Source organism: Takifugu flavidus, chromosome 22 (genome assembly GCF_003711565.1).
Source record: "Takifugu flavidus isolate HTHZ2018 chromosome 22, ASM371156v2, whole genome shotgun sequence".
NCBI lineage: Eukaryota > Metazoa > Chordata > Actinopteri > Tetraodontiformes > Tetraodontidae > Takifugu > Takifugu flavidus.
The window spans coordinates 8,075,066-8,088,017 of record NC_079541.1 but is presented as its reverse complement, the minus strand read 5'-3'; the positions used below and the strand labels follow the sequence as shown (position 1 = coordinate 8,088,017).

The following is a 12,952-nucleotide window of genomic DNA, read 5'->3' as shown; positions in this document are numbered from 1 at the left end:
TGATGACATCACAGCGTTGCTGCTGAAGCGTCGTTAGTCACATTCAAACAGATAAAAAAAGGAGAGGAGAGGAAGAAAGGAGAAGAGGGGGATGGAGGAGGAGAGGTACCAGAGTGTGGAGGTGCATTTCCTGTCCAGACTCCTGGAAGAGAACCAGTTAATTTGGTTTTCAGCTTTGGGACTCAAACGCAACAGTATTTAAACTTTTGAAGGATTTTGGAGGGACCCTGAATTCCTCTCTTCCTTCGACGATGAGTTCACTGAAATCCGCTCATTTCACTTGGAATTGAACCTTCTCACTCACCTCCAGCTCCCTGAGGATGCCGCTCTGGCCGCACGTTTCCAAGTCCTCCAGAGCCTGAGACCAGAAGTTCTCCTCCTGGTCTGGTTCTGTCCCATCGTGTCCCACGGTGAACCTGGAGCAGAGAGGTCAAAAGTCAGCCAACCAGACGTGAGACGCTCCTCTGCTCTGACACTGGTAAGGTCATGCACATACAGTTGAGCACTAGACAGGGTCAAAGGGTCACCAAGTGAGGGTCTCTGCTGATGGGGTCAGGGGGGTGGGTGTTAGAAGGCAAGTGTGTGAGGTTAGGGTTAGAGGTCAAAGGTCAGTGTGATACCTGCTGTCAGAGATTAAACCGCTGGGGAGGTTACAGACTCTGTAGACAGAGACAAACCGTGGATACTGCTGTTAGCTGCATGCTAATGTCCCGTTCATTTCAATAAGGAACATAACAGGGGGAAATGCAAACAAAATCCTCCTAATACTGAAACAAAGTACCCGGAAAGTATATCTGCCATACAAATACTATGAATTACGCTATCAGAGACACAGACTCTGCTTTTAACAGCTTAAAACATAACCTGATAAAGTGTGAACTGAACAGATCATAGATTTGATCAAATCATCTTTACTGCAGACAATTTAAACCACTGCTTGTCGCATTTAACATCAGCTGTAGGCAGTCAGTGGGGTCAGCGTGGCCGTTTTTCCACCAAAAACACCAATAACTCTCTCACCCTCCGAGCGGGGGGCGGTCCCAGTCATCATCACCCAGGCCCAGGTCCGATAGGGGATTGGCTCTCGGGCGAGTGGAAGAAGATGATTGGCTGTTGGTCACCTTGGCGTTGCACCACTCATGGAAACTGTATGGAGATGACTGAAAGGGTGGAGCTACACACACACACACACACACACACACATACGCGCGCACGCACACAGAGTTACAGTTTGGTTAGTTGTTGGGAGCAGCGCTCTACAGAATCTACCACAAGTCCCTGATCTTTGTGCTCAGAAGGCCAGAGGTCAGTCTCTTACCCGGGCTGGTGAAGCTGCTGTCCATGTTGGATCCGTCCCACGATTCCACGGCGCTGTCCACCGACGGCAGCGTGCTGAAGGGTCTCTGGCTGGAGAGAGGCGGGACTGTGACGACAGACTCCTCCCTCCCATCCTGGTGCTCGTGCCCCGCGCCTGGGCCTAGGCTTTGTCCAATCACACAGGACTTTGGACTGGTCACTGAGATGGACACCGAAACAGAAGAGTTTGTTTGAAACGGTGGTTTAGTGACGTTAAAGCTGCATTCGCTGCACTGCGTACGTTCTCCCTGCTTCTTGATCTTCAGGGTGACTGTCTCGCCCGCCTGCTGCAGCAGACTGATGGCTTCGCTCAGAGGTTTCCCCTTCAGGCTGCTGCTGTTGATGGCTAAGATACGATCACCCACGTGGATGGCACCAGTCCTACAAACCCACAAACACACTGTCAACACTCTGTGCTTTTTAATAATCTCTGCCATTACCCCTGCGAGTAACATCTTGTTGAATAGACTGAAGATGGTTTATTTATCTCATAAAACAGATGGATCTTCTCCACTAAAACCAGAGCAGCTGACACTGTTTATAAAGCCTCTACAGTAACCATCTGTATGTGACTGTGTGTGTGTGTGTGTGTTTGTTTACCTCTCTGCCAGCCCCCCCTTGGTCAGCGATGAGATGATGATGGGGTCAAAGGGCTCCTCGGTGCCTGAGATGGTGATTCCCAGTGGGCCTCCATACCTCTGCAGCTCCACAGTATAGATGATGCTGCCTGATACTTCCTGTTCATCTGCAACATGTCACAGGTTCATTAAAGATCACAAACCTCTCAACAGACAGTCTGGCAAAGATCATCACTAATTAGCGTCAGTGGGTTTGGTTTTTATGTTTTAGGTATCAAATTCATGGCCCGGGCAAAATCCTGCAGAGATCCTTCAAAGACATTATGTGTTTCCATGGTGACAGGGAAGAAAGAGCAAAGGCCATAAACTGAAAATCTGTTCCACACCATAAATGTGACTTTCTGGAAGAAGGGTTCTACGTTTAGAACATTGTTGGTTTGCTCTAATGACAGAGCTCCTGTGCTGAGCTGTGATTGGCTGTTTCCATCTACAGGAATCGGTAACTTCATAGCTGCAGACTGACCTGCTGACCTCGAACCCCCAGTCAGCTCTTACATTGATAGCTTGTTGTAATTAATGCATTTGCATGATTTAGGCCTATTCTCTCCTGTACCTTTCCTCCTCCCCCTTCTCCTCTCTCTCTTCCCAGCCCCCCATCAGCAGGAGGGTCCCCCTATATGAGCCCGGTCCTGCTCAAGGTTTCTTCCTGTTAAAGAGAAGTTTTTCCTTGCCCCTGTAGCTTGTTGGGGGTCAGGCCCTGGGATTCTGGAAAGCACCTAAGGACAATTTTGACTGTACTAAATAAAGATGAACTGAATTGACTTTCCAGACTAAATTAAAGCCACAAATCCTAATCTGCTAATCCGGCCACAGATCTGTTCTCACTACCTGAGTTGTCTTCATCTTTTTGGATCTTGAGTTTCACCAGCTCCTCACACTGCTGCAGGATCTGAACGGCCTCCTCCATGGAGCAGTTTTCCACACGGATGTTATCGATGGCCAGCAGCTTGTCCCCCAGTTCCAACGTTCCCGTCCTGAAAACGCACCACGTAATTCCATCACCTTTAATCTTTGCTACAGTAAAACAGCCCAGATTGAGTTTCCCACCCCAGAGTACATGACCTACAACACACACAGAATCAGCATCATTGAGGTCAGAGAGGTTACCTGTGAGCCACGCTGCCTTTTTTGATGTCAGAGATGATCAGTGGATCACCTGGTTTCCTGTTAGATGGAGCTGAACACACAGAATTGGCTTCAGATGAATTACTAATACTATATTTTTAATAATATATTTAACTGCTGAAGATTAAACGTTAAATGCTGAAATCAATATTAAAATGACATTTATGCAAATGTAAACTTTAAGTTCCCACAAGTCTTGTTGTCAGAAGCTGATGAAAGTACAAATTAATCATGAGTGCTGCTTTGATCTTTAAATGTCTCCAATGTTGGTTACATTTTGAACTCTGTAATTGGATTAAAATACGTGTGAAGAAAATTGGTCTCAAACAGATTTAATCATCAGCTTTTAGAAACATTTTTGTGTCTCAAGAAATAAAAAAAGAAAACAACAATTAAATAATGATCAATAGGATATTTAATATCAAACAACAACCACATGGTGGCGCTGCCTAAGTCTCAATCACAGATGTGGAAACTCTTGCTGTGCTGCAAACGAGGCTAAAAATAATTGTTATACAGCGCGCGAGCGTGACCTCATTTTTATGTCACGCTGCACAAACAGAGATAACTCTCATCCTTCTCTCCTCTCCTTCACTCTGTCTTTACTCACAGCTGATTGTGATTCCCAGCTCCACTCCTGGTTTCTTTGGAAGCTTTACATGAAACGTCCCAGAACTGGGGATGACTGATTCTTGGGGGGGGGAGTAAGAGACAGGGAGGGGGAGAGAGAGAGAGGAGAGAGAGAGAGGAGAGAGAGAGAGAGAGAGAGAGGGAGGGGAGAGAGAGAGAGAGGTGTTATTTATCCAGCTGGATGACAGGAAAACAAACATATGCTTGTTTGGATGCTTGGGCAGCAGGATGCCAAAGAAGCAGAGTCAAACACCAGCGAAGCGTCAAAGCGTCCCAACAGCTAATTTTTTCCATGGTAGCTTTGATTTCATGATTAGGTTTCATCAGTGATACTTTTCAAAAACGAGCAAAAACATTCATTAAAACCAGCATTGTCATTTAATGTGAGTAAACCGTAACAAGCTTCTCGACAGAGCTCTCTGAAATACTCACATAACAAGGAGGAATCTTGGCTTCAATTCCACAGAAAACACAGATGTGTGTGTGGGTCTGTGTGTGTACCTGCCACATCGAATTCAATCTCAAGTGTGAGCTGGGCTGTGATGGACGAGTCTCTGAGCAGCTGATTGGTTTCTTCCAGAGTTGAATCTTCAGTAGGAACTCCATTTATTGACAAAATCCTGTCACCAATCTGCAGGATTCCACACCTGCGCACACACACACACACACACAGTCAGTTGTATGTAGTGTAATAATAATCAGTAAAATTTGGATAACTGACCGCTCAGCGGGGCTGTCGGGATCGATATATGCGATGAGCGGCGGTGAGGAGAGAGTTTCCGTGGCAAAAACTCCCCCCTGCAGCTGCAGGCCGAACCCCATGATGCCGTCACCCAGCAACATCACTTCGGTGGTCTCAGTGTGAACAACCTGACCGGCAAGACCCACAGTGGAGGAGGCAAGAGACGCTGAGAGGGGGAGAAAGAAGGGCGTCAGTGTCTCACGGTTAATCACCTGGAGTCAAAGGTCAAAGTTCACACTCACAGCAACTTTTGAAGTCCTTCTTCTTGGACTTCTTCTTCATCAGTGTGCCTCGTGGACTTGTGGGATACATGTTCCTGGGCAGTGTGCTCATGTTGAGGGACGAGAGACTATAGGCTGACATGGAGCCAGGAGAGTATGAGTGGCTGAGCGCTGCAGACAGAGAGAGAGAGAGATGTGAGCGAAGGTCACCGTGTAACACTTCAGGAGAGAAAGAGGGGATCAGACGTACAAGGGTTGTTGGGATGGCGGTTGTGCGATCTGGCAGCTGATTGGTCAGGGTGGTACGTGTTGTAGTGGTAGGGGGGGAGGACAGGCGCGGAGCCTCCGGTCTCCCAGGGGAGGGTCCGGGGACTACGCTGTACCTTGACTGCATATACACACACAGACGCCCACACAGACACACACATAGGGTATTCAGGTTAGAACAGAAGGAAAGGTCAGAGGTCGGGTGACCTCCGTATAAAAGATCAAACATGTCTCTGTGATCTTTTATAACCTTTTATCTTAAGTGCCCCATGGCTGAACACAGCGGGTCCAGACACAAACCCTCCACGATAGATAACCAAACCTCACGTATTCTTCTCTGTCTGGGAAGAAGGTAAACTCCCCTCCTTTTCCTGACCAGTAATTCATGTTCTGATATCTTGCTGTCATGTGTTCACACCCACACAAACCTGGTATTGTGTACTGAAAATTGCTCTGATGCGCTCAAGGTCGGTTATGCCAGATGCTGTGTACTGTACCTCGCTGCGATGCATTCAGGGTTGGTCAGGCTTGGTGTTGTGTACTGTACTGTGCTGTGATGCGTTCAGGCCCTGTGCTATGTAGTGTACTATATTGTGTTGCACTGAGGCCCAATGCTGTGTATTAAACTATCCTGTGGTACCTTCAGGGCCACTCAGGCCTGGTGCTGTGTATTGTAATGTACTGTAATGTTTTCAGAAGCTGTGCTAAGTATTGTACCATGTTGTGTTGCATTGAGGCCCATTGTTGTATATTGTACTATCCTGGTGCATTCAGGGGGCACCCGGGCCTGGTGCTGTGTACTGTACCATGCTGTGGTGCGTTCAACGCTGGTCGGGCCTGGTGCTGGGGCAGGATCTCCATGCGCACTGTCTGACAGGCGGCCGACAGCAGCTGAGTGGCTTCAGCCAGTGAGCAAAACTCCATTGACTTCCCATCAACGGAGAGGATATGATCTCCAGCATGAAGAGCACCACACCTGCGCACACACACACACACACACACACACGCACGCACACATAGGGTCAGAGAATGTGTCGGGTCAACCCAGGTGAGCCATTGAAGGTGGGCGGGGCCACATACCTGTCTGCGATGCTGGCTGGTTTCACCTTGTCGATGACAATCACCTGTTTGTTGCAGAACATGGATGTAGACAGAGCGATACCCAGGCTGGAGCCTGTCGCCTTGGCAACCTCCACCAACAGTGGCCCCGATGCCGTGGCAACCGAATCTGAGGCATCACATCACGGGTGTGTTATTCACAAATATAAAACTTTATCCCGATGAGCTGAGCAGTGATTATTTAAGTGAATGCCTCAAAACCTTGTTCCTTCATATAAACTTAGTTTTACTCTTTTATTTACAATCACAGTTAAGAGGTGACAGGTTATTGATCAGCAATGACTCCGCTTGTTTTGTAGATATCGATTGGCGAACTCACCCATGACGGAAACGTCGTACTCGAGCAACAGCGTGGCTTCCTGCCCACACTGCTTCAGAATACTCATCGCCTCTGCCAGCGTGCTGCCATGGAGACGGATCCCATCGATGCTCAACAATCGATCACCCGGCTTGATCGTTCCTTCTCTGAAGGGATGGGGAGAGGTCGGGAGAGAGAGAGAGAGTCTGCACATAGGCTCTGGAAGGACAGAAAGCCTCAAGTAATGCTGAGGTCAGAGGTCACTCACCGGTCAGCTGGACCGCCCGGCCTAATGTTTGTAATGACAATGGGACGAGACTTGTTCCTGTCTTCATGAGCGCCGCCTGCACGCACACACACACGTGTCATGAACACAATCGTCCCTATCTCACACACATACAAACAAATCCCTCACCTCTGATGACGAAGCCAAAACTGTTTCCCTCTCTGTGCAGCGTGACTTCGACATTCTTGAATATGACCCCTGACCCTTGCACGGCTGCAACGGGACACGACACGTCAACCACCCGCAGGTCACAGACACGCGGCGCTGCTGACGGACCCCCGCGGCAGTACTCACACACAGGTGGCAGCTCGTACTCCACCTCCAGGACCACTCGTTCTCCCACGTTCTTCAGCAGGCTGATGATCTCGTCGTGCCTGAACTTCGCCAGGTTGATTCCGTTCACGGCGCGGATGTAGTCGCCCACGTTCAGCTGGTCGCTCCTGTTAAACCCGTTCATTTTCAACAGTTAGCGTGAATGGTTGACCGGTCTCCATTACACACTGAGGAATCCTCACAAACTGAGCCGTAGCACTACCTGGCTGCGATGCCTCCCTGCCGCAGGTTTGAAACTCGCGGTTTCCCGTCCTTGTCAATGCCTCCGGACACCGTCAGCCCCAGTGTCGTACCCTCCTTCTTCACCAGCTCCACCACTGAACACCCCCGAAACTCATCTACGACACACAGCAGAGCACTTTGACATGTAGTCTCTTTCATTTATCCATCCCTCCATCGCTGCTCTCCGTCCGACCGGCCGAAGAGGAAGAATCCAGAAGACCACAGATGTGATGTCACCTCTTTTTCTGTCACTCATCAATTTTTCATCACAAAGCTGAAATATTGAAGAGCAGGAGAGACGAGTCCAGAGCAGCTCTGCTCCCACCAACCACAGAGAAAAGGATAGATGGGCTTTAAACTGTTGTTCTACCACCGCGCTCTAAATGGTTCAGTAACCTGTCAAATGGTTCTGATCTGGAGGGTCTAATGTAGTGGCTGCTGCCAGTCTCACGGGTGGGGGAGCCCTAGTCAACAGCACGAATGATTGATACTAATGAAACAATATAAACCCTCGAAAAAGGAACTGCTGACATGATGTTAAACTGAAACAAAAACCTAGAGGGAGTGTGTTTCATTTGCAGTGTGAGAAATGAACATTGGAAACGATCAAACGATTTCACCGAGCAAACATCAAGAACTGGGTTGCAGATTTTCTTTCGCCTTTACTAACAAAATCCGCGATGGGACTTAGCTCCCAATGCTCAAGTGACGCTCGAGTATATCTAAAAATAGCTGTCGATCAAAAAGGGACTCAGCCTTTTGACTGATCCTACAGTCGTCATGCCGAATCCGGCCGAGCCCAAGGCCACCGCTCCACCATTCTTTTTCATCAAACTGAGCCACCGCTCTTGTTCTCCTGCACTCTGAAGGTTCTCCTCTGGATGTGATGGTCATGGTTCTGACTGGTGCTAACAGGACGGGGAAGCTAGCATCATGGCTCTGATTTGTTACCATTCATAGTCAATCATAGACAACAGCTTCAATTATGAGGCCAAAACCAACACAAAGAACAGCACATCTGTGTGTTTGTTGTTTGTCTCTTCTGGACAGTTGAGTGAAGACTTGCTAACATTGTTTAGTTTTTCGGTTTTTAAAGGTGGATGTTTGGTCCCAGCTCCACAAGTCAGACTACAGATACAGATCAGGTGATCTTGGAGGTCTGTCCTCAGGGTTCTGATCTCAAATCAGATCATGGAACAGGATGGTCACCTGGTATACTCTGCCTCCTGATGGCCAGGGCTCCATCTGGGGTTCTGGACCCGGCTGAGTGTTTGGTGTACGGGCCTTCATCTGAAATGAGAAGCGACAACATGAGGTCCACATCTGAAGCTCTTTTTCCTGTCATCAGCTTTCCACCAGCTGATGACAGGGGAGGTTCTGGCATTTGAGGGCTGGTCACATTACAGCAGCACCCACTGACAATGAAATACTCCAACCTAAATATAAACAAGAGCACAAATACCACTGTATTCAAAACACTGATGGATTCATCTCAGGATTTCAGCTGCCACTTTTAGTAATCTGTAAAAATTAGGAGTAATGAAGTCAGGCTTCCGGCCTATCTGATTGGCTATATCGGGTCGGCCAATATTTCGCATTTTACGTAATCTGCACAATTGTCCGCAATGTCGTAATTCACTGATCCGTTCAAAGATGTCGTCGGGGTTTTGCGTAGATGGTGGATGCGCATGTTTTATCTGTCCTATTTACTCTGAAGGAGCTTCACTGCACCGACCAAGATGTTGCTAGGGCCATAACAATAATGATTCAAGTTTTAAAAAAAACTTTATTAGTCCATCAAAGACGCATTTGAACCAAATGACATTGTTTTTGCAAACACAGCCAAATAGACACATCTTGTTGGATTAAATGTGTCTTTTTTGTGTCTCTGTTGTGTTTGTGTTTTGAGCTCTGTCACTATTTCGTGGTCAATAAAGTTTTTTGAATCTTATCTTGCATCAGATACAATCATACATGCAGTATATTTCTTACAGAAAAAGAGTTTAATTACATCAAAGTAATCTAATTACAGCATTTTAAGAATCCTTTTTTGATGGTCAGTAAAGCAAACACATGTCAAGACAGTAAATAAACAAGTTATTTTAATAGAGATATTCACTAATCGGTTATCGGCATCAAAAATCCTGGTTGTGTAATGAGATTTAAATTTATTCAAACAACTCGGAACAAAAAATAATAGAAGGATAAAGGTCGGAGGACATGGCGCTTACATGATGACACATTCTTCCACTTTTAACCCAAACCCATCATGACTAACCTAAACCAACGCTAAACCTTCATACCAAGTCTGAACCAGTAAAGACACTTTTGAAGCTGTCAGGATCAGACCAAATGTCCCCACTTTGACAGTGAAATGGGAATTTTGGTCCTCACTACATAACAGTACAGAATCACACACACACCATAGCTAACTGGAGGAGAAGGCTTCTTCCTCCACATGTAGGACAGTAGCAGTAGCTTAACAACATTTATACAAATAATCATTTAAATGAGGTCATGTGTTCATGGATCAGAGTTCCGTATTTAAATCTGAGCCAATTGAATAGAAAGAGGCTTTGCTGTCTCAATTTTGTGTAAAAGCAACAGTAAAAATACAGGATGAACAGCTTATGTTAGGATGTAGTAGACATCTTTAATGTTGCAGCATTAAAATAACCTGAAACGGTCGCTCATCCCAAATGTTTTCACACTTGAGCCCATCGTCACTGTAGATACTTCGGTACTCGGAAGTACTGAAGTATTTCAGAGTGCCCCGTCATCGCAGCATTTTCACCAACTTCAGCTACAAAATCCAGCAGAGCTTTGTCCATCAGACCTCCTCCTATTCCTCTCAACGCATACCATTAATGTTACATTCATGAAAACAAGAACACACACTCACACACACACACTCTCCCTGCTAACACTCACTCTCCCTCTTCCAAAGCTACCTACTGAATGAAAGCATCGCTCTCCCTCTCTAACACACACACACACACACACACACACACACACACAACACACACACACACACACACACACACACACACACACACACACAATCCATCTCTGTTTTCAATGTCAGCAGTTTTCACCATGCCAACATACGTTAACACCGCTCAAATCCTGCCAAACCCATCACACACACACACACACACACACACACACACACACACACACACACACACACACACACACACACACACACACACAGACACACACACCCTCTCTCCATGCACAGCTCTCTACCTTTGTTCACCCTGCGAAGGATCTGGCAGCGACATTTAAAAGACACGGCGATCATGGCGAAGCCGAGCTGACCGTGGCCTCCCCCCCCCAGCCATGCAGATGCAGCTGCCACAGAATGCACCTCCGCCTCTGACTCCTCCTCTTCGTCCTCCTCTGCCTCTCTGAGCAGCCAAATGACAGACGAGCTCCTTGAGACCGGCACGTAATCGTTTCACAGCGAACGAAAGAGAGAGCGAGGGAGAGACGGGGTAGAGAGGGAGGGCTGCAGATGTGAAGCTCCTCCATAAAACGATGGGGGGGGGGGGCTGCGCTGCGCAGATGAGAGGATGAAGAGGAGGAGGGGGAAGATAGAAGGGGGTGGGAGGAGGGTGGCTGAATCCCTCAGCGAGATGGAGGGATGAAGAAAGACGAAATGCTGGTGGAAGAGGAGGTGAATGATGAAAGGAAAGGAGGGAAATTATGAATGATTTTAAAGCATCAAAGGAAACAATGCCCAGTGATTTGTTTCCCAGGAAAAGAGGGTAAACTCGAGGTGTAAACACCCTCATAAACACAGCATCAATAAAACTCTGATCACTACAAATACAAACTGGAGTAATCAATATCGGTATAGGGTGTTGATGTCATTAGACCACACCCCTTCTCATTACAGAGATGCGCATCACCTGATAAGCTTAATTGGTAGTGGGCTTCCGAGCCTAAACAGCTTGGAGTAAGACAACGTGCATGAAGAGGATGACGTGGTCAAAATACTCATTTGCCTAATAATTCTGCACTCGCTGTATACTTGATATGATCTGGCTTGATATGGCTCTGATGAATGACATCATCATTATCCTTTCATCTAACAGGAAGTTCGGTTATAATATGACTTACTCCAGGTTACCACAGTAAAATATTACATAGACACATAAGTGTACAGCACAGACTGCTGTAGTCAGGACTAGTAAGAGTATAGTACAGTAATGGTATCCAAAAGTAATCGGAGCCAATAGGAAACCAGCTTTTCTGTCTGTGATGTCACTCACCGCGTTGGGGCGTGGTCTAATCCATCAGGTAGTAAAAACACACATGTGGGTCAGTGTTTCAGATGCAGATTACACCAGATTAGTGTGTGTGTGTGGTGTGTGTGTGTGTGTGTGATGTTCTAATAACATCACACACACACACATGCAAAAACCCATCTCTCCCCCTTCCTCTCAACCCCCTTAGCACAAACGACCACACGCGCACAAATAACAGTTTTAGGCTGTGATTTGAGGTGAACTGATCTCTGCTGCCCCCTGCTGCTCGTATAGAGTAGCTGCTGCTGTCTGACCACATCGCGCCCCCTGCTGGATACACCTCAGTATTGAGTGTATAACTACGACAACTCCTGAAGTACTACAGAGACACAAAATGTGAATAAATTAGGTCCTCGATGACAACAAATAACTTCCGGTGAACTAAATAGTTGAAATGTTGTCTATCACACTGACTATTAATGAAATACTGTACAACTGTTACTGCAACAGCTTCTAATACTAAAATATCAGTGCAACTGAAGCTGCAAAACCTTGAACAGAAGTAAAAGGTTTAAATAGGGCTCAACAATATTTAACCTTAACAATAAACACAGTAGAGAAGCCAGAACCACGCCTGCCGAACCGCAATCCCGTCAAACTGAAACGGAACCAGACGGATCACGACCCTGATGAGCTGCAACAAACTTCTGACAACGGAACTTAAATTAGGCTGTCAATGATTCTGCTGGAGTTGTTCCTTTTTGGTGCAAACGGGCTTCCGTACAGGAGGAAGTCCATTCACTGCCTCTCCTCTGCTTCCTATCACAGACCTGTAAATGCACATCAGCTGTCGTGATACAGTAAAATAAGCTGATGAAGCTCAACACACACACACACACACCACACACACACACACACACACACAGACACACTACTGCAGCCGTTACCATGGAAACAAGCTGATGAATAATTGAGAGGGTGATAGGGAGATAGTCTCTGCACCGTACAAAGAGTGATATTGAGTGATGAAAGCAGTGTGTGTGTGCGTGAGAGCGCACGTGTGTGCGCGTGAACTTACTTAAACACATGGGTTTGAGTCACATCTTATGACATCTTATGTAAGTCCACACAGAGAAGAGGAGTCAGTGTTAATAACAGTATCAGAGGAGAAGAGGAAGTGTAAAGCTTTAATTAGTGTTAACAGTCACATACAGACTCACAAGTCTCTGCATGTGTGTGTGTGTGTGAGAGAGAGAGAGAACCAGATGGGCTGAAACCTCAGAACTGTGAACACAAACTCAGAAGCTTCGCTTCAGCACATCACATGACTAGAGAGGAGAGACGACCTCGTCCTTACATCAACCTCGTCTCAAAACCCCTCAAATCAGGCGGATTTTAAACTGAATCTCAATGTCAAAATGCTGGAAAATAGGTCTTTAAATCCAACTAACTCCGCCAGAAG

The 12,952-nt window shown here is 46.7% G+C and overlaps 1 protein-coding gene across 7 annotated transcripts in view; it reads right to left on the bottom strand.

Annotated features, from left to right (window-relative positions):
• Window positions 1–12,952, bottom strand: part of grip1 (glutamate receptor interacting protein 1) — a 28,841-nt gene that overhangs the window by 4,524 nt on the left and 11,365 nt on the right. For 2 of the 7 annotated variants that reach the window (XM_057022841.1, XM_057022837.1), the window contains exons 2-23: window positions 8,447–8,527; window positions 7,218–7,353; window positions 6,977–7,122; window positions 6,812–6,895; window positions 6,665–6,740; window positions 6,418–6,563; window positions 6,060–6,207; window positions 5,786–5,955; window positions 4,963–5,100; window positions 4,734–4,883; window positions 4,471–4,657; window positions 4,251–4,396; window positions 3,730–3,810; window positions 3,102–3,171; window positions 2,823–2,968; window positions 1,957–2,101; window positions 1,598–1,737; window positions 1,319–1,516; window positions 1,021–1,174; window positions 621–659; window positions 305–416; window positions 110–142 (exon numbers count right to left, since the gene is read on the bottom strand). In XM_057022841.1, coding sequence (XP_056878821.1) covers window positions 110–142; window positions 305–416; window positions 621–659; window positions 1,021–1,174; window positions 1,319–1,516; window positions 1,598–1,737; window positions 1,957–2,101; window positions 2,823–2,968; window positions 3,102–3,171; window positions 3,730–3,810; window positions 4,251–4,396; window positions 4,471–4,657; window positions 4,734–4,883; window positions 4,963–5,100; window positions 5,786–5,955; window positions 6,060–6,207; window positions 6,418–6,563; window positions 6,665–6,740; window positions 6,812–6,895; window positions 6,977–7,122; window positions 7,218–7,353; window positions 8,447–8,527 — 2,726 coding nt within the window. Of the gene's footprint in view, window positions 1–109; window positions 143–304; window positions 417–620; window positions 660–1,020; window positions 1,175–1,318; window positions 1,517–1,597; window positions 1,738–1,956; window positions 2,102–2,822; window positions 2,969–3,101; window positions 3,172–3,729; window positions 3,811–4,250; window positions 4,397–4,470; window positions 4,658–4,733; window positions 4,884–4,962; window positions 5,101–5,785; window positions 5,956–6,059; window positions 6,208–6,417; window positions 6,564–6,664; window positions 6,741–6,811; window positions 6,896–6,976; window positions 7,123–7,217; window positions 7,354–8,446; window positions 8,528–10,486; window positions 10,623–12,952 lie in introns of those variants that run through there. The other 5 variants (XM_057022843.1, XM_057022844.1, XM_057022838.1 and 2 more) reach the window with 5 other exon arrangements.